The sequence below is a fragment of the Cygnus olor genome, chromosome Z, assembly GCF_009769625.2.
Source record: "Cygnus olor isolate bCygOlo1 chromosome Z, bCygOlo1.pri.v2, whole genome shotgun sequence".
NCBI lineage: Eukaryota > Metazoa > Chordata > Aves > Anseriformes > Anatidae > Cygnus > Cygnus olor.
This window is the reverse complement of record NC_049198.1, coordinates 35,880,852-35,900,621: the sequence shown is the minus strand read 5'-3', so window position 1 is coordinate 35,900,621 and position 19,770 is coordinate 35,880,852. Positions and strand designations below refer to the sequence as shown.

The 19,770-nt window shown below is 35.1% G+C and overlaps 1 protein-coding gene across 2 annotated transcripts in view; it reads right to left on the bottom strand.

The window, feature by feature from the left end:
- Positions 1–19,770, bottom strand: part of DENND4C (DENN domain containing 4C) — a 77,388-nt gene that overhangs the window by 39,131 nt on the left and 18,487 nt on the right. For both annotated transcript variants that reach the window (XM_040542051.1, XM_040542052.1), the window contains exons 2-9: positions 14,852–15,179; positions 7,638–7,890; positions 6,648–6,717; positions 5,225–5,394; positions 3,427–3,668; positions 2,408–2,474; positions 1,689–1,747; positions 226–370 (exon numbers count right to left, since the gene is read on the bottom strand). In XM_040542051.1, the coding sequence (XP_040397985.1) occupies positions 226–370; positions 1,689–1,747; positions 2,408–2,474; positions 3,427–3,668; positions 5,225–5,394; positions 6,648–6,717; positions 7,638–7,890; positions 14,852–15,162 (1,317 nt within the window). In that variant the 5' untranslated portion in view covers positions 15,163–15,179. The remainder of the gene's footprint in view (positions 1–225; positions 371–1,688; positions 1,748–2,407; positions 2,475–3,426; positions 3,669–5,224; positions 5,395–6,647; positions 6,718–7,637; positions 7,891–14,851; positions 15,180–19,770) is intronic.

Here is a 19,770-nt window from a genome sequence, read left to right as displayed (position 1 = left end):
CAACTTTGATCACTTTTACAGTGCATTTCTTGCTTATCTATGCAAAAGCATTGATCATTTCAACAATTACAATAATTAGACATACTAGAGTGATTTAACTAAATGCTATTGCTAGGAAAAAATGATCATTTAATGCATCAATCATTTTAACTTACAAAAGCCTCATAGTAATTATGGCGTTTCCAACAATGTCCCTTGCTGCTGTACAGAACCCTTTGTACTTACAGCTACTACAGCTTCAGCAACTCCTGTCAATACAGCTGGTCTAAGAGAATGAAGGAGAATCTTGCCTTCTAATAATACAAAGAGTAGCAGGGTGGCACAGTTTTCTGGTCCAAGATTCATGAGTAGAGTACTGAAGTCTGCTCCACTAAGGTGCGGGTGGAAAGGAGGGAGGGGGAAAGAATGTTACAGGATTTAAATATTAAAAGTGAGAGTGAGGCACTTGTTGAATAATTCTTAGATTAAATTCAAAAAGTTGAATAATTCTTAGATATTTTATGTGTGGTAATAATAGTATTTAATAGCTACTACCTCAGTAGGAGACTTGTACTGCGCAACAGAAAAACCTAAATTCAAAATTACTGTTACAGAAACATATGCCATAATATGCTACTGCTAACTGTGTGGTTTATGGCTCTCTCATATATGCACGGGTACCTTGTCTTCCTAACAGTAACACAGATCTAACTAGTTATCAGCTAATCCAAGCACAAAACAATACTATTAGTTTCATAGGATGAGTTACTTCAAGCAAGAATAATGAATTACAGTATCTAATCTTAGTATCACTATATTAAATTCTAATACTAGTCAAGTATAATACATGTAAATTTATATATAAATAATTAAATCCAGCATTCTCATACCAACATGCATTTAGTTTCTACAGTTTAATCTCCATTTCATTTCTTTGGACACTATACAGGCATTTAGGAACTTTAATGACATCTGTAAGAGTAGTAGAGGGGTGTAAAATCTGTCCTTAAAAAAGTAATTACATGTTACTTTGCAATTTGGTGGCTAGCTGCAATTTTTCCCTTAAGTGGCTGTGTAACAGCTGTGATTTAAACATGGGAACCTTCTGCATATACAATATTATATATAACATTTAAGGAAAAAAAATGTAAAAAAGGGTGAATTTTCTTTTTTTTTTTTTAATTAAAAACAAAACCAAACAAAAAAATCATGTCATATTCATAGGGAACTCTAGCCCTGAAGGTGTTATCCACAGAGATTGCATCAAGCCTCAATCACAAATATTAAGTTATAATTTTGAATTTTCAAAATGTTTGTGCACTCGGGCATTTATTGATTTCACATAATTGCTTAACATATATGTCTCCCTTGGAACCAAAAAGGGATAAATAGATCAAGATAACAAAAAGTCTATCTATGGTATTTTAAAAAAAGTGTTTACTACTTATATTCTAAAGATGTAAGATACTTAAATACATGTATTATTTCCTTACAGCCTCTTTCTTCAGGATAATCAGTAACACTATTCTTTCATAAGGGACAGGTCTATGTCATTAAAACAACACTGTCTAATATTTCAAATACATATTGAGCTTTCTGTTTATAAGATCTAATAATATTGAAATAGTGTTTGGCATTCTTCTATGCTTCATTTCTATTTGCCTTGGGATGGCTCAAGTACAATACGTTTAAAACATTGATAGTGGTACCTTAGTGGTAATGGTGTAGAAACTGGCTGAGACAATATTAATGCATCATGGGCAGAAAGCTGAAACACAAAATAGTTCATGATTGGCAAGAACAATTCCAAAGTTAGTGAAGTAAAATATTCCAGTGTAACTACCTATCCATAATATAATAAAATGCCTGGCAGACAGAGTCACAATGTCGTGCAAGAAATGTGAATCAAAAACGTTTGGAGCTTTTGTTCACTAAGTCAACAGAGCTTGTATTAGTCACCAAAATAATTCTCAGAAGTTACAAGAAACAGTTTATGACTCATTGTTGAACATGTAGCTACTGCTAGGTGATTAAGCAGAGATCACAAGAGAGAGCGCCCCAGGGGACTAACATATGAACCACAGTACTTAGTGGACAAGTGAAAGAAAGATAGAAAACAAACAACCCCCAATGGCACAGTGCGAATGATGTCTATAAAATGAAAGACCAATATATGGCAGAAATTTCAAAAATGCAACTAGGACGCTGCTGCAGTCTGTACCACACAAAATCTGAAATAGCTTACTTTGCTAGGTTACCCCAGGTTTATAACAATGTAAGAGAAGGCTATTTCACCCATCTCATCCCATCTCCCTTCTAGCAGTTGGATATTCAAAGCTGAGTAAAAAGCCTAAAAGAAGAATCCAGACTTTCAAAGGCAAAATGGAGTATTATGATAATTAAAAATGAAAGTAAATGTTTTGCCTACCTGCACAAGAATTCTTGGCCTTTGTGGTGAAGGGAAAGGTATATTGTGCATAAAATGGGATATGTGCCTGAACAGAAGATAAGATGTTAGAAAACCAGCATTGAGGACTAAACAGGGACTGAAAACAATGTCACATATTGGATTTTGTATGTACCATATGTTATAGAAGTACAGTTACAATTTACTTACTGTTTTGATAAGTTTAGGAGCCTATTTACACAAACTGAAAGAAAGAAGCCTCACTCACTCACATTTCATGAGTGAAAATTAAGTGGCAGCTTCATATGTGCATGCAAAAGTTAAGAACACACTGGCCTTTAGGCAAACCACGTAAAAATCTCTGGTAGACTGTAAAAATCTCTGTAAAAATCTCTTCATGTTACAGAGTTTCTCATCAGGCTTACCCACGAGAAAGTATATGCTTCACTACCAGAAGCCAATGCAATTTTGAAGATAACAAGTTTTCAGTGAATTTTTGTGTTTGTTTTTTGTTTTTGAATCCCATACAATGAAAAGCATCCTCTATAAAGTTTCATATTTTTATACATACATATATATGGGGTGGGGGAGCAGGGAGGGGAAAGGGGTAAGGGAGCAGAAGGAAGAGGGAGAGAAACAGAATTCATCTGCAGTAGTTGCAGAGCTTCAATATGGACACATACACACTGCTAATGCAAAGAGTCCCTGAGCTTACATTTAATAACCTAAAATACAGGACTGCAAGTACTGGCATGTCTCTTATAGCTCAACCATTGTTTGTGTCTGACAAGTATAAAAGAAAATTACACAGGCTTGAAAAATTTTAACAAAAAAGCAATGGTAAAAATCTGCAAAAGCTATTCATTAAACAGAAGAAACTACGATTTCTCTCAGTGCAATCAGTAACAATGTAAGCTGTACAGGGCAACCAAGATAATGGTGGAAATGCAGCACTTATGAAAGTGTGACATATATATCAGATGACCACTTGAGCTGATATTACCATCTTTACATGTTAGCTTGAAAAATGTTTTACGTACTTTTCAATGGGAAGAGGATGAGGTCCAGAGACAGACAGTTTGTAGATGAACATAAGGAATTTTCGAAATGCTTCAAAGAAAGGCCAATGTGAGAGAAGGCAGATACATTTATTAGAATTGATGGACTTGGAAGTAACCACTTTCCTCTCTACAGCTGTCAAGAGACCCAGCTGCAATTGTTGCTTTTCTGTTAGCAGCTCCCGGGGATAAGGCTCATAAAACTGAATAGCAGCACCATAAACCTAAAAGATGAAGAAACACAACTGAGCAGACTCAGTATTCAACAGCAGTTTGGGTTACAATTTTTTAACTATTCATAAGTCATTGGTGTTTGCACACATAGTACAGTGGTTTTCTTAGTAGCTTGTGAAAACTATTTTTCATTTATATAACATACATTAAGCATCCTTATAAAGGAAATGTTAAATATTTTGGACTCTTGTGCCTCTCTTCCTTTTTGTCATGGCACCTTACTCAAAGTATTTATACTCAGTAAAATGAAAGGGAAGGAACCAAACTGCATTCCATAACAAAACCCTACCTATTAACTGTTACTGGTCAAAAAAATCACTTCACAAAATGACTGTATGCCGTAACATTCTCTTATCTTTACCACGCTAAACGATAAAAATTATTTTAGTTTTGACTTTATTTTAATCAAACTAAACAGGGACCAATCGTTTCTAATGTTCTTTTCTTACTTGCATAAGTTTCATAACTGACTGAATTATTCTAGCAAGTTCAGCAAAAGGAGAGCAGAGAGAGATGGATACCAGAGCATATGTTATTTCTGTGACAAATACTGGCAGCTACTGTATTCACCCTTGCAAATGAATTATTAGTACCTTGGAGAAACACTTTTTCTTGTTTGGCCATAGAGAAGTATATAAACTTCTCTGATGGGGGACAGAGAGTGAAAGTTAAGCTGTCATCATTAATGGGGCCAAACTATTGTTTATTAGTCACAGACAGCTAACCACGTATTACAGTCACTTACTCCCTTTTGTAGTTCACACACAAGTGCAGTTGGCAAGCTGAAGCAACAGCTGAGAGATCAACCTCCAAAAAGCACTCCCTTGTTTTTATCAGGTAGTGCTAATCCTGTAGTCTTTGTCTGCATATAGCAGACACTAACTTCTTACACGTGGGCTGAGTCATGCAGCACATTTTTGTTGCCTGTGGGTGCTGCTGGGCTTTGTAAAGATTCCACGGACTGTTGGTGTTCTAAGTTTATCAGTTCATGTGAATTCTGACAGCATCATTAGTTGCAGGAGATCACCAGTTCTTGACCACCTTTCACATACTGCCTCTCAGCATGTAGATTTCTGCTCTTCTGTTGTTTTCTGATAACCATCTTCCTGCCCATACACACAGACACCTGCACAGCCAATTCATACAAATTCACACAGAACCAGCTTTTGATGTAATCATGGGAAAAGCACAACTACTTCAACATTTCTAACACATGGTAAGTGAATATCACCTTCACGTGTAGGCTACATTTCTGCTGCTGGAAAGTTTTCTTGAAAGAACAGAGAAATCCATGCCTTGTGATTTTAGGTTTGCTAAGCATATAGTTCTGCTTATATGGGTCTAAACAGCACAAACTCTTCCATCTATTTCCTGTTTTGGTTTACCTCTGCCTCATAAGAACACTTAAGACATACAGTTTTATAAGTGAAATATTTAACAATTTCTTTAGTACTATTTATCAAATACAGAAGAGATGATGCCTATTGTATCTCCTTATCAGACATTTAAATTAAAAGCAAAGAACAGTCACAATGTGCAGCCATACCTTTTCTGCAGAAGAACAGGTCAGTACAAACGTTGAGAACACTGGTAGTGGATATTTGGTTTGAGGGTCCCAGCATTCAATAGTAGCTCCCATAGGAAGGCAGAAGAGAGGTACAGATTCTGACAATGGGAATGACTCATAGTTCTCTTGAGGGTATCTGAAAATTAAGCCTTTGTTATGGGAGAAGTAAAAGTTAGTGAATTTGCTCTGGAAGCCCTAAATAATGTAAGCTATATATTTTCCACAATACAGAGATACGTCTGTTGCTTATCTGGACTTACTAACTTAAGATAGCATCCACAGAAGAAGAAAGTCTCTAATTTAACAGTGAGACTAAATCATCCATGTAACAATCATTTAGAAATTGTACGTGAATACTTAATATTTCCTTTCAATAACAGCTCAATTACCAGTACATAGTTAAAGCTTATTACTGAAGATTTTGACTTTAAATCAGGCAGGAACTTGTGCTATTTAAATGTGCCATTGAAACAGATTTTATTACAAAGAAATTCCTATGAAGAAAGAGCTAATTATCTATTGGGATAGCAGTACAAGTATCTCCACTGAAAAGAGGATGAATTAGGTCTGTATTTTCTGCTGAGTTAATGTGTTCAATCTAAACAAATTGTTGCCCCATTTTCAGAAGTATATTTAAATCTTCCTTGTAGAAAATGAGTCTGCAATCATCAGTTTACTTTTGCTGTTCATCCAACTTTTTTAATGGTACACTGACTTTGTTATTCTATGTGTTTCGTTTCTACTTAATAGTTTACTCTAAAAGGAACTTATTGCATTTAACGCTCAGTAGAAACTTTTGGAAGTTTTTCTTGACTTCTGGAGGAAAAAAATCTGTGGCAATGCATTAAATTTTTTTTAAAAAGACAGAAAATCTTTCTTTTCTTTTAAGTCTTTCTCATTTATTGCTCAAAGTATTTTCACATCCCTTTAATAAGAAACGAGTGAATAGCTCTGGAGCTGAAATAAATGAACACATTTAAATTTCCAATTAAAGACATTGCATTAACTGTGAGGCATGGAAGGAAATATGAATAAGGTTGATTGGAATTTTCAATTACTCTTCCTTCTCCTTCACCACCAACACAAGACACAAACTATGAAGTCATTTGTTACATATGAAATGCCTGCTAGACTTTTCATTTAAACTCCTAAGCCACCTAACCTGTCATGATACACACTGAGTTAATATAAAACAATGCTGTTTCTATTAAAGCTTTTTGTTTGTTTGTTTGTTTTTCCTGGAAAAAAGTGAGGAAAGCAAAATTTCAATTTCAATTGACATGCTCTATGAAAAGAATTTTGACAGACAACACTTACCTTTTAAAATTTTTATTTGAATTCAAGAAGGTATCTGAATCTTTATGTTAACATGCTTAGACGGTCTGCTTCTAAAATTACTTACCAGCTTTATACGCTATGGAGTTAGAAGCTGGCACAGACTTCTTATAACAAAGGTATACACTGGAACCCCACTGGAAGACACAAATTTCATCTTGCAGCAAACAAAGACAACAACAGGCACCACAGAAATCAAGTATAAGCATTTGAATATACTCCCACTTACAAACAGAGAAGAAATTTAACTAAAACGTGTTACAGAATAAAATTACTGTTTGGCTGCTGAGTGCATTTAACTCAAGGAATGTAGGATTCACCCTTTCCGCATTCTTAGAGATTACAGATTTACATAAAATAATCATACCACCACACTGTTCTTTGACTTATTTCCACGTAAGAACAGGGAAAAGTGAAGCAGATTATTTGCAGCTTTCACACATTACATTTGCTCGGTTATACAAAATAAGACACTCATGGGTAGTGAAATTCTAAACACCTCCAGTGTTTAATTAATTAATTAATTCACCTGAAGCCTTTAACATACTTCCATAAACTGCCTATTTGCATAGTCTTTTTGCAGTTTGCCTACCATTTGAAAAAAATCATATACTTCAGCCCAAGAGAACTGAACACAAACCAGACTAAATACAAGCAAACATTTAAAAAAAAAAGTGTAAGCAGTAATTATCATTCTTACACATCTTTGTAACATGGTCTTAATAATAACCAAGAAAAAAAATTTGTTTCATCCTATGAGTATCAGCATCACCAAACAAACAAAAATCCTAAAAAGAGTACCCAGACATGAATATGCAAACTAAAGTAGTAATCACTTTTGAAGGAAATTCCTAACACAAAAGGAAAAAATCAGTGTAACACAATACAAAATTGAAGTCTCATGAGAGGTATATAGAATGAAACAATTATGATGCAGCCATAGAACACCATCTTAACAGTGCTGGGAAAAGTTCAAAGTGCTCCGCCTCCTCTTTTGTTTGTTTGCTTGTTTGCAATTAAAAAAAAAAGGTAAAAATACTTAAACTTGAATACTCACCATACCACAATTTAAATTCTTATCAACTTTGCAGAATGTATGAGGAGGGGTTTCTCCTTTGCTGGTAACAATAACACAGATATCTGTCACTGCCAATGAATTTTGAGGTCGTATTGGAGGAGCCCTTCGATATGTGATAAAGATCCTCTGAGAAGACGTTGAACTATTGTTAACATTAGCACAACGACCATAAGGAGTAGCTTGAATCACCTCACAGCCTGAAATGATACGTTCCTTGCCTTCATACAGAACTCTGCAGACAGGAAGGAAGCAAAATATTACACACGTTCAGGTACATATGAAATTACTTAGGCAAATGTACAGAAATAGTCCACTCGGTGGCAATTGCCTAGCACAACAGATCTGAGCACTTCTTAGAAATTATTTCCATCACTTAAAAAAAAAATTAAAAAGGCAACAACAATAATAAAATTAAAGAAAAATAACAACAAAATATAAAAGTCTGCTTCCCACATCAATTTTAAACTAAACTAACCAGGGAAAAGGAAAACCAGTAAGGATTTACGTTCATAGTTTGGCTAACATTTCTTAGTCTGTAACAAAAAATAAATTAAAAAAAAAACAGACAAAAAATAATATTTTGGACTATAGAAAAGAAAGAAATAATAACTACAGTTATTCCTGTATTCCTGGAAACCAGAATACATGATACATGTCCATACTGCACCATTTACATGTAATCTGGACTATTTTGGCCAGATCACTAGATTAGATCTCTATATTTGAGGTATGGGGCACCCACAGCTTCTCTGGGCAGCTTGTGCTAGTGGCTCACCACCCCCATAGTGAAGGATTTCTTCCTAACATCTAATTTAAATCTCCCCTCTTTTGGTTTAAAGCCATAACCCCTTGTCCTATCATGTTTAATCAAAAAAACCTTTTTAGCTTATACAGATCCAGCAGTTCTCAGAATTTTCAAAGTAATATACCACAAAGTTTTTAAAAACCCCTTGAAGATTATTGACCATCTTTAAACTAGAATATAAAAACATGATTCCACAGAACAAACATGTATCTTGTCATAGTATTGAGGACATACATTGACTACAGCCCTAGAATTCTTTAATAAAGCAAAAGGAATCACATAGGTTGGTACCTATCAGGCTGCCATATAAATTTGGTCAGCTAGTTCATGCGGGACAATATCCTTCACCTTTAACAATTTTTTCAGTTGTAGATTCTTCTCCAAACATTTTTGCTACATTTAAAACAATGTGTAAACAGTATGATCTTTTTGAACCTGAGTTAAGTGTTCCTGAGTTACAACATTAGTTTTAATACACTACTCCACTGGTTTGCGATACATTTACAGAAAGTACATGTTATCCAAATGACTTCCAAGCCACATATTTATCTGGAAAAAGATGTATTTTGCTTTTCTTATTGGGCTGCCTACTTTAGCAAGATAAACAAAAAACAAAGAAACAAACCCACGTGCAGCTGTCAAGTCACCTTCATTCAGGTGTCTGCATAAAGAGTTTACGTAATCTCTTCACATCACTGCCTCACATTAATGACGAAAGGATATTAACAGACCAGTCTCCAATGTCAGCTTCAGTTAAAACACATTAAGTCTAAATAAAACTGAATTAAAACTCAGTAATTTAAAGCTATTCCAGAACCATTTGTAAACTGACAGCTTTTGAGAAGGAACATCATATTAATTAGACAATTCCAGCAGTTCAGTTTAAAAGGTTTACAAGTACTCTCAGAGAGATATTTAAAGACTGTAGAGTTTCATTTGTGCAAATACTTCTAAAAGCTAAGGGGGCTGACCAGTTTTAAAGGCTGCAACAGTGGAATCACCTCCTCTCAAAAGCAAGAAGAAAAAAAAAAGCAGCCCTCATCTCTACACATACACCAACAGAAGTATTAATAACATACCATTTCCTGACCTCACACATAGTAGGGAGTTTAAGAAAAACAAACAGAACAAACCCAACACCCATGGATCATTCAAAATAAACAATGTTTTTAATGATTCAGATCAAAACATTCAAAGTGATGCATGAAATATTTAACATGACACCCTATACATACAAAGTCCTCAATACAAGAATAAGTTTGCATCTACTTGTTTCAGCTTCCCAATGTCTGCCTTCGGGTTAATTAGTATTAATCGGGATAAGATTTGTTTCCTGTTTCAGCTTTTGCCCTCATCCTAAGTGCACCTTACTTACTACATTATTTCATCAACTTCTATCCTACAACATACTCTATCAGTAAAGTTCCATTCCAAGCAAAATGTCACCTACAGTTTCCTCTAGATGTTAGGTCTTTTATTTCTAAGTAAGACCAAGAACTCTGTTATCTGTTTGTAAGGCTGTGTGTGTAATGTTGCAAGCCTAAGTTCTCTCTCTGACCAGTTTTGCTGATTTAAAGTATTGTCACCTGGTATCAGGTAACAATGCTTAGATAAGACCTTCTTGCAGATCAGTAAAAGCCATAATCCACAGAAACCGGGCTTCTGGAAAACCATTTCAAAAATACGCCCACTGTTGCAAAATTGCATAGTGTGGGCCTGCTCTTCAGCTTGACTCCTCCTTGAGTTCTAACTACATTTCTGCCTTTTAGATTCCTTACGCTCTATAACTCTTTACAACAACTCTTCTTATCTCATTTAAGAGAAGGCAGTGCACTAATGTTAGATAATAAAGGAGCTAAAACGAATACACTAGGCAGTAGGAGTGTCAGAGGCTGGATCAAGCAGAGGAAAAAGATTGAGTTCTATTTTCTATTCCTACTGCCACCACTATTATTATTTATCTTAACATACAAGTGATTAGTTTCCTCTTTATTATCCTAGGCTGTTCCAAATGCCCTACTGCAGTTGCAACATGAGTGAGTTTTAAGGAACAATGGAAGATGATGGCTGTTGAGAACATCCTCCGTTTTCTCTTATGCTCCCTGAACTTCAGGTTCACTTTTGTTTCTAAAATATATCTCTAGTGAAGAAAAGCATTTGCTCAATCAATATTACTGTAAACACTTTCAGAAAACAGTTACACAGAATGAGACGCATCCATGGCACAGAACCACTAACTACTTAATTAAGAAATTTAGTATTTCTTAATTTACACAGTGGAAGTTACCTAACTTTAACCTTACTCAGTAAGAGAAGAACCTCTGCATTAGACAAATCTAAGACTCTCTCCTTAGTCTCTTCCACAGTAAGTGTTACAACGGCAAAATTACTTAGACTTTTTAAAGCATTTTTCTGTCAAGTTTTCTTCCATTTAAGAGACAAGTTCTGGAACTCTCACCCATTCCTAACAACTGACACTCAATGAAGAGAGATCTTGTTGCAAAATCCCACAGCACTTATACTCAAGCAAATCTCAAATCTCATTTTTCCTGACATTCCAGAGGAGGCAACAATTATTTGGAAAGAAAGTAACAGAATGACTAGCAGCTGAATTATTTACAGTCATATAAACTTAAAATACTGAATTTTAGAGCTATATATATGAAAAGGATCTTAGGGATCATTATTCTAGGATCAAACCTTTATTCTTCCAACTAAAAACAACCGCAGCAAATGCAACATTCAGAGGAATGGTAAATGGTTTAACTGTGTGCAAGTGAGCAGCTGCAACAGGAACTCACTACCAGCTTACAGATCCTTCAGCTTAAGAGCCAGTAGAAGAATTGGAAGGTCTGGGGATAGGAGTGAAAGAGGGTAGAAGGCACTGAAACACAGAACACAAGGAAAATGACACAGAATCAGTGGAGAACACCCTCATCTCCCCCCTTCCTCTAAACAGCATTTGTTTAACCTGTTTCCCTAAAAATAGCCCTGAAAAAAATATATATACATACATTTATCAATAATTATTTGTATACTCAAACTGCATGATAACTCTGCTTTAAAGATATATATTAACCTATAAACACATTTATTTACAACTCTAAATTGTATATTTGCTATATAACACCATAACTGTAGATTTAATGTATTTACATTTATTTTATATTTATGTTATTTTATAAGCAGTTGTATTAAAGTAGTATATGTAACATTTACATAGAAGTTGTTTGTATATATACATATATAGGCCAGTCAGTCTCACCTCTGTGCCTGGCAAAATCATGGAGCAGATCCTCCTGGAAACTCTGCAAAGGCACATGGAAAATAAGGAGGTGATTGGTGACAGCCAACATGGCTTCACTAAGGTCCCTTTGAATCCAAACCATTCTATGATATATGTATATATATAAACAGCATCCAACTATGGATTTGACCCTTTTAAGGGATATAATCTTCCTCTACTTACTATATCCACTCAGAACGTCAGCTGAATTAACAGATACTTGAGGCTCAATGCTAAAACATTATTTCACACATTTTTTTTTATTAAAAAAATATATTAGAGAACAGAAGAAATTAGCCTTCAGACCGTACATTTGACTTGCTTATACTACCTCTCTTGCCCAAACTCCACATTTATTTGAACATACTGAAATTTACAAAAAAAGTTTGCTCTAACCATCTCTTGAACGTAGTTGCAGAACAGCAGGAGCAGCAAGGGGAAAACATTCATATGCATCACTGCTCAGAGAGAAAAGCCTGCCATTACTTGTTAGTTATAACACCCTAACTAGATCTGTGTAAAACAAAATATAGAATAAATGCTCGCCAAACACAATAGTTTTCCACCCATCATTTAAAACAGAGTATCTGCCCAGGAAGCTCATAGTCAGTCAACTATTTCCCTGTTTTGCTTATCAGATATTCCCTGTGAAACCAATTCCAGCATCCATTGTAAAGTTAAGGGGGACATGAAAATACACGTGTACTAGGAGAGTCCCTTCCATAAAGGCATATGCTGGAGATTACCGGTTTAAATATCACTTTTAGGAATTATCCCCTCTACTAATTTTTCCTCTTGCTAAAACTTTGAATTATATGACAAAGTTCGTAATAGCATGCTGAAACTCTACGCGTTCAAATCTCATTATAACAGTTATCTTGCAGTTTCAGTCACACACATGGAAAACAACTATTTTAAAATCACTGTTTCACTGAAGAGTATTAGAACACAGCTTAGATAGCCAACATGAAATAAAATTGGAAATATATGAGGTTAATTATACAACTTGAACTACGATCCTTAGACCACAGATCTTGTCACATAACTTATTTCATTACTAAGATTTCACTACTAGTTTTTTCCAGACTGGACTCTGCTTCTCAGCTGGCACTCATATACCGGAGGTCAAAAGCAGAGCACATAGGTGTTGTGCTTGACATGCTTGAACTTACAAATGAAATTAACTAAACTTACACGTTTGGTACAGACACATTCTTTACTTTATTTTTCAGTGCTTATTTAATAAGGAAAACCACACACCTTTCTTAGTTTACCACAACTGTAGCAGTCATGATCCCTCCCTCCCCCATCTTCTGTTTTCTTTTTATCCAGCAATTCTACATCATCCTTATCCAACCCAGAGAAGTAATGGTTCTATATAAGCAGGTCAGACAATACTGCAGTGCTTCATGAGTTATTATAGATGGAGAATTACCTCAAGATGCTAGTATCACAAAGTATAATCTTCAGCACCTCAAGACTTTGGGGGACTTTTTTGATCTTGCTCCTGAATATTTATACTTAACCTAGTATTCTGTAAGTAATAAAATTAGTTCAGAGCTTCACTGTCCTCCGTCATTTATTAGGCACCAAACTTCCAGTACTCTTAATGACCAACCACACCACTCAGTCATGTCCACTCTGCTTTTTTTCTTCTCTACAGCTTACCAGTCTAAATTCTCACTTTTTTTCAATAGAGAAACTATACAGATATATTAATTTGATAAAACCTCAAGTATATTCATCTGACTTCAACAAATGTTTAAGTTTATTAAACTATATACCTCCAAAACTATTTACAGAGACACAGATGTTCCCAAACTTACTTTGCCAAAAGCAACTGCAGCAGCAACTTGCAGCCAAGCACACATGTAAGATAATACAGAAAATTGTTGACGTCTCAGGAAAACAAGAGACAGAAAACTGATATTCAGATCAGCTCTACTGCTAGTACTGATTTCAGAGCTAAGAGTTACCAAATTCCATAGGAAAAAAAATAGCTTTATACTGTAAAGACTGAATCTTAAAAAAAAAAATCATTTCTTCAGCTTTTGTAAGTTGCAAAAAGCAGTCTCAGACACTCTAGAAATGGGCATAAAAGACTGCAATTTCAGAATTAAAGAAGTTTTGGAGGTAAGTAACAAACAGATTTCTCCACTCTGAAAGTCCACACTGAAAGTTTACCAAATTAAACCATAAGTTCTGGTTTAGACTTCATGGAAAAAAATGTTCACATTTCTGGAGAAGAACAAAAAGGTTTTGATTTATTGGTTATGAGAGTATAATCATTACGAATTATTGCAGGTAATCACAAGAAAATTTTAGGTAATTTCATGGAATTTATAAATACCATAGACATGTTGTTGCAATACAGTAAAATATACTTCAGGTTTTCAAATACAGTACTAGTAACTCTTCAGAAACTTATGCATCAGACAAAAAAAAAGTGTGTTTTTTGGAATACAAGTCTGATTAGAGTTGTCAAGAGACTACATAATCAATCAAGTGTTTGCAGACAACCATGTCAGAACTTGTAAGCAACCTCAAAAATACTGCAATCTGACAGTAATGCAGGCTACAAGATCCTTGGTAAATGGATTATTTTTAGATCTTTATTTCAGTGTTCTACCATTTTTAAGTGGTATCTATCTTGAAGTGAATTTCACATAATAGCATTTTAGTTGTCTTCTCAAGTCATCATTTCCAGATGAAACATTACAGTTTGGGTTTTGAACTATACCATTTCTATACATCAATTTTGTACTGTTTTCTTACCTTTCATAAAACTGCAGCAGAGAATTTCTCAGATTTGATTTGCTCCATAATATCTTTTTAAGCTAAAACAATATCATATAATTTTAATCTAAAACATTGTAATTCCTTCTAAAAAGGCAAGTTCACTAGAAGACTGACATGTTTTTTGAACTTATTTCAAAATGAAAATGCTACATGGATATAAACACAATAAACAGTATATATTCAAAGTGCATATGCTTTCAGAAGCTTTCTCACATCTGTTTTCAGCATCGTCTGTGAAGAGTAAGATTTGATCATTACTGAAGGAGTAGTTATATTATTGAAGTATAGTTACAAAAGTCTCACCCAATGTCAGTAAGAGGTGGTTTGTCTCGGCCTCTCTTGTAGCAGAGAAAAAGTTCAGGACTCTTAAGACTTCCATAGTTTAGGTTGGCTTGAAGGGCTGTAGGGGTAGCTTCAACACAGGTGTATCCCTCTGGGACAGTTTCACCAGCTGATTTAATGATCACAGCAATGTCAGTAATTGGAGCCTTTGGACCAGTTGACTTTGTTTCCTGGCGGCTTATTTCTTGGTCCAGGAGGGTTGCAGTATCTGTATCAGTGAGTCCTGCCACTACAAAATAGTCAGCCACTCGTGGACCTTTGTCTTCTATCATGGTTATGTTAGTACTTCCTGGAGAAAATAAAGAGAAAGAAATCAAACAGTCTGCTTTCAAGATAAATCCCTTCCCTAAACATGTATCAGAATTTGAAACATTTGAAGAAGGTTCAGCAAATCAAAAAATTCCATGTAGGCTTTAGAGATTTCAAGAAAATTCTAGGGAAATCCGAAACAAACTTTACTTTATGCTGCTCAAAAAGATAACTTTGTAATTTATTAGATTCCAGTTCTAGTGCCATAATAGACATGTTTTGGCACGAATAACATTAAATTCCTAAGTTTCTCCCTTCAAAGTTCCTAACACAGAAGCTACACAGAAAATTGCTTAGCATTACCTATTAGACCATTCAAGCTCTTCACATGTCTTAAATTAATTCAGGTACCCCTAACTAAAAGCATCTCTATTTTTCTGGCATTACTTTGTGAGTAATTTGACTACAGAATCTTGCCTTTTTTTTCCTCCCCTTCAGAATACAGAACAATTCAAAGTACATGCTCACTAGTTTATCATCTACACATTTCATCCATTTTGCTTCATAATTTAGACCTAACAGCACAGTCTTGAGACATTCAGCTGGCAAGTATAACATCTGGAAATCATTTACAGAAATCACACATCCAAACCCACATTTCATCAGCTGATCAAGCTGTACACATCATTGCTCAGCTGCACATTCCAAATCTGGAAAGAGTTGTTCTCCCAACACCCAGTGATGTTCACTAAGCATCTGATTTTAAAATACGCAATGCAATTTTCTCTTAACAGCAAAAGTGGCTGACAGACTATATTTAAATTTCACAAATACAATTACAAGTATTGGATTTCATGAAATAACTATCCTTTTAAAAGTCAATTGAGAATTATTTAAACAGCTACCAAGCAAAAACCTGAATAATGTCATACCCCTTCAGTGAGGCAGGGGACACCTTCTTTTAGATGCCCCTATTTCTGTCACCAGATTTCTGGGGATCCCATCTATATAGGTAAACAAGACCAGAAGTCTTGGCTTCCATCTTTGAAAACAAGTCTGCCACAACTCCAAGGTCCTAGCTGCCAAGGAGTTGTGGTCCATGAGCATTACTCATTAAGTGCATTAAAAATGAGAAGTGTCTCATTCAAAATATGCTTACTGCCCTGATAATTGCAGAAACACTAGCCTCCATTAGCAGAAAGGTGGTCTGAGGAAAAGAGTATAAACCTATTCTCTGCAACATGCCTTCTCCTCCAGTTCTTAACTCTGTTCTTACTGAAGTTGTCCAGGAAAGGTATTTTCCCTCTTTACAATTTACAAGATTTCTAAAGCTGGTTATCAAAAACATTGATTGGACAGCTGAAGAAAAAAACAAAACAAACAAAAGCAACACAATGAGTTATTCACCCTGCATGGTTACTAACAAATGGTACCATAAGAATACACAACTAAGGCACCAACCACTATATCGCAAGGTGCTGTAGAACAAGAAGATGAAGGGGGGGGGGGGGGGGATAAGACATTCATATTCATGCAAATTTGAAGTACATCTATACTGTAAATAACTCAATTTTTGGCTTTCTAACATTGAAATTACAACTTTTCAAATCCATCTGGAAGAAGAAAGCCTACACCCCTTAGAAGACTTCTCTTCTGTAATATTTTCCCGCAGTAATTTTCACAACATTGACTGAATGTTCTCTAAACACTTTGGTTAACAGCTTTTACAGGATAATCCATAAACACAGATCCTGGGAAGAGACACAAAAGTGTTTGACTGCCCTGAAAATGGGAAAGCCATGGTACAGCACTAACATGACTGAGTTTTCTGGTCAATAAATAAATAAATATATAGACACATATGCATATATAATATATGCATGCCTGATCAACAGGAACAATGTAGTGTATTCAATCTCATCAACTGTTCTGTGCCTGGGTCTCCTGAAGGACAATAAAATGACTCAAAAGCCATAATTACTTGTTAAGCTTCTGAATGACTTTCAACTGCACAACTTTGAACAGTTTATCCTTCTTGCCAACATAAACAACATTAAATTAATGAAAAAGCTCTTTACAGGTAAGTAAATCATCATGAAATGTGGGGATTAATGGTTTCAGTTTAATCTCATATAAATTAGTGCTTCCATTAAAAAAAAAAATCTCTCCTTATATTGCTACTGCTCACTCCCACCTTTACTTTCGACCAGAACCAGAGTTTGTGCAACCAAAAATGAACTGGAACAAGAACTACTCTGGCTGAACACTAACCTGGCAAAGACTGCTTAGGGTTCAACCAAAGCAGTTCTCCAGTGATTCACTGTGTCAACACAAACAGCAGCGTAATGCCCCTTTCAGCAGCAGCACTGACTTGCACTGGATTAATCATAAAACTGCACAGTCTAAGATATTTCAGTTTACCTCTCAGATGCCTGGACTTGTTCACAGATTTATAAAAATAAATAAGGAAATAAACCAACCTCTCCCTGCTCCCTTTAAAAGAAGGGCAAGTCCCATGCCAGAACATCTCATATTGTGGAAAGTACTGGTTGCACTTGACATAAGTGATACCAAATTACTGGAACATGATGCTAAAAATAGCAAAATGGTTGGCATCATCTAAAGGGTTTTACTAAAAACAAAATTGTTGTTAAAATGATCCAGTCTTTTACTACCCACTCCAAGGTCACACAGCTCAGTACGATTTTATATTTTTCTCTTAGCCATAGTTATGTTTTAGTTCATAGAAACTCTCTGTAACATGTGGCAGGTAGAAGTCAGTCACCAGACAATTCGGCTCAGAAACTTGGCACACAAGCCTCGTCTGTCAGCACAACACTTGGGGAGTTTGTCATAATGTTCTGAGACGCTCACAGCAGTTCCCTTCCTTTTCCACGAGGATAAGTAAGGTTTCAAGTAATCACCACAACACAGCTCTTCGAGAACATATTCTCCTATTTCAGAGAGATTTAAAGCAACAGATCTCTCAAAAGAGACCTTGAATATATAGCTCTTAATTAAGCCATGGCCATCTTCTTAAATGCAAGATTGTATAAATGTAAATACACGCTAAGCTACAAATTACCAGATAGCCACCAAAACAAATAAAAACAGATCTTCAGCAGGCTTCAGTTAGTCTGAGAATATTTTGCTTTCAGAACTGCAGGAAAAAGAAAAAAAGTGTGACTTGTAGGGCAGCAAGATGAATTCACTGCTATTTTCCAGTATTTTTGTAATACTTCACACAAGAATTAGCAGGAACACTACTCTCAATTGACAAGGAAACAAACATACTTGCAAAGGACCTTTTATCATAAATTTTGTAGAATCATTACAACTTTTCCCCACTGAAATTTCAAAAGATGCTGTCCACTATCAGTACTGTGATGTACAGAAACTTACTCATACAAGACCGATAGGAAAACTTGTAACCCAGAAAATCTAGTCATTTTTATTCTAACATCCCATTCCTCCACAAAATAATACCTAAATACCACAAAAAAATCTAAAAGGAAAAACTGATACCTTGGTTATATCTTGGTGTTGGATGATGAAAGTGCAGGTAATATTGAAACAAAAGCCAACTGCCACTAAGAACGAAACCTGTGAGGTGTCAACTGGACACAAATACTTACGGTTCAAAGAGACACCAGTTTCAATATAAAATATTTAAAATATATATAGTTCTATTAAACATTTTTAAAATTAAAATTGGGAATTCTGTTTTAAGAGCGTGAGCAATGCTGTCTGAGGAATTACAAAACTCGGTATCTGCATAGCTCCATAAGGACTACAGAGAAATGGTTTAAGTGAAGTTAGTTTCCCAATTCATTCATTGGCCACAACAGGAAAGTTTGCTATGAACAGTTCAGGATCAAAAATTTATTTTTACATAAAAGAAAATAAGAAGGCTTAATAATAGAAGATTTACTTTTAAAATTCACATGCTTCTCCTAAAGGAATTCCTACTGGAAGTAGTAGGTTTTGTAGTTTTTGTAGTTGAGTAACAATACCAGCCTGCACAGACATTTAAAGGCACTTAATAAGCCCCATGTAAGTCAAGACTTCTACTCAGCAAAAAAACAGAGTGAAAAATTCACTTCTTTTCACTACTAAAAAGCAGAAATATGGCAAAGTGATCTGGTCTTCTTCTCCCACAGTACATTTAAGGTTGAGCTTTCTAAAAAGACAGAAGTCTTTCTAACAACTGCAACGTAACTTTCGTGGCACTTCTATAATGTTCTATCAAAAATACAAAAACTCAGCTATCAGCTTCAACAGGTCATAACCCTTTTCTTAAAGACAGATTTCAAAGTGAAATTGCCTTTGGAGAAAAGTTTCCATTCTAATGATCACTAAAACACAAACAATTATGAAAAAATTACTAAATTATTAGAAACTGCTTCGGTGTTTATTGACTGCCCCATGGTCTAACATCAATTAGAATTTTTCTTTCAATATAACTCATTGGCAACTCCCTTTATTTACAGGTAGCTAGAACCACAAGAAGAAGTGTTGTTCTTGTGAAGACAAAAATTTGTGAGAGCCTATTACACGCAGCCATGAGGAAATGAAGACGAAAAAAGTATTGCATATGTATTCTATTTCATAGCTTTTACCATACACTTAAT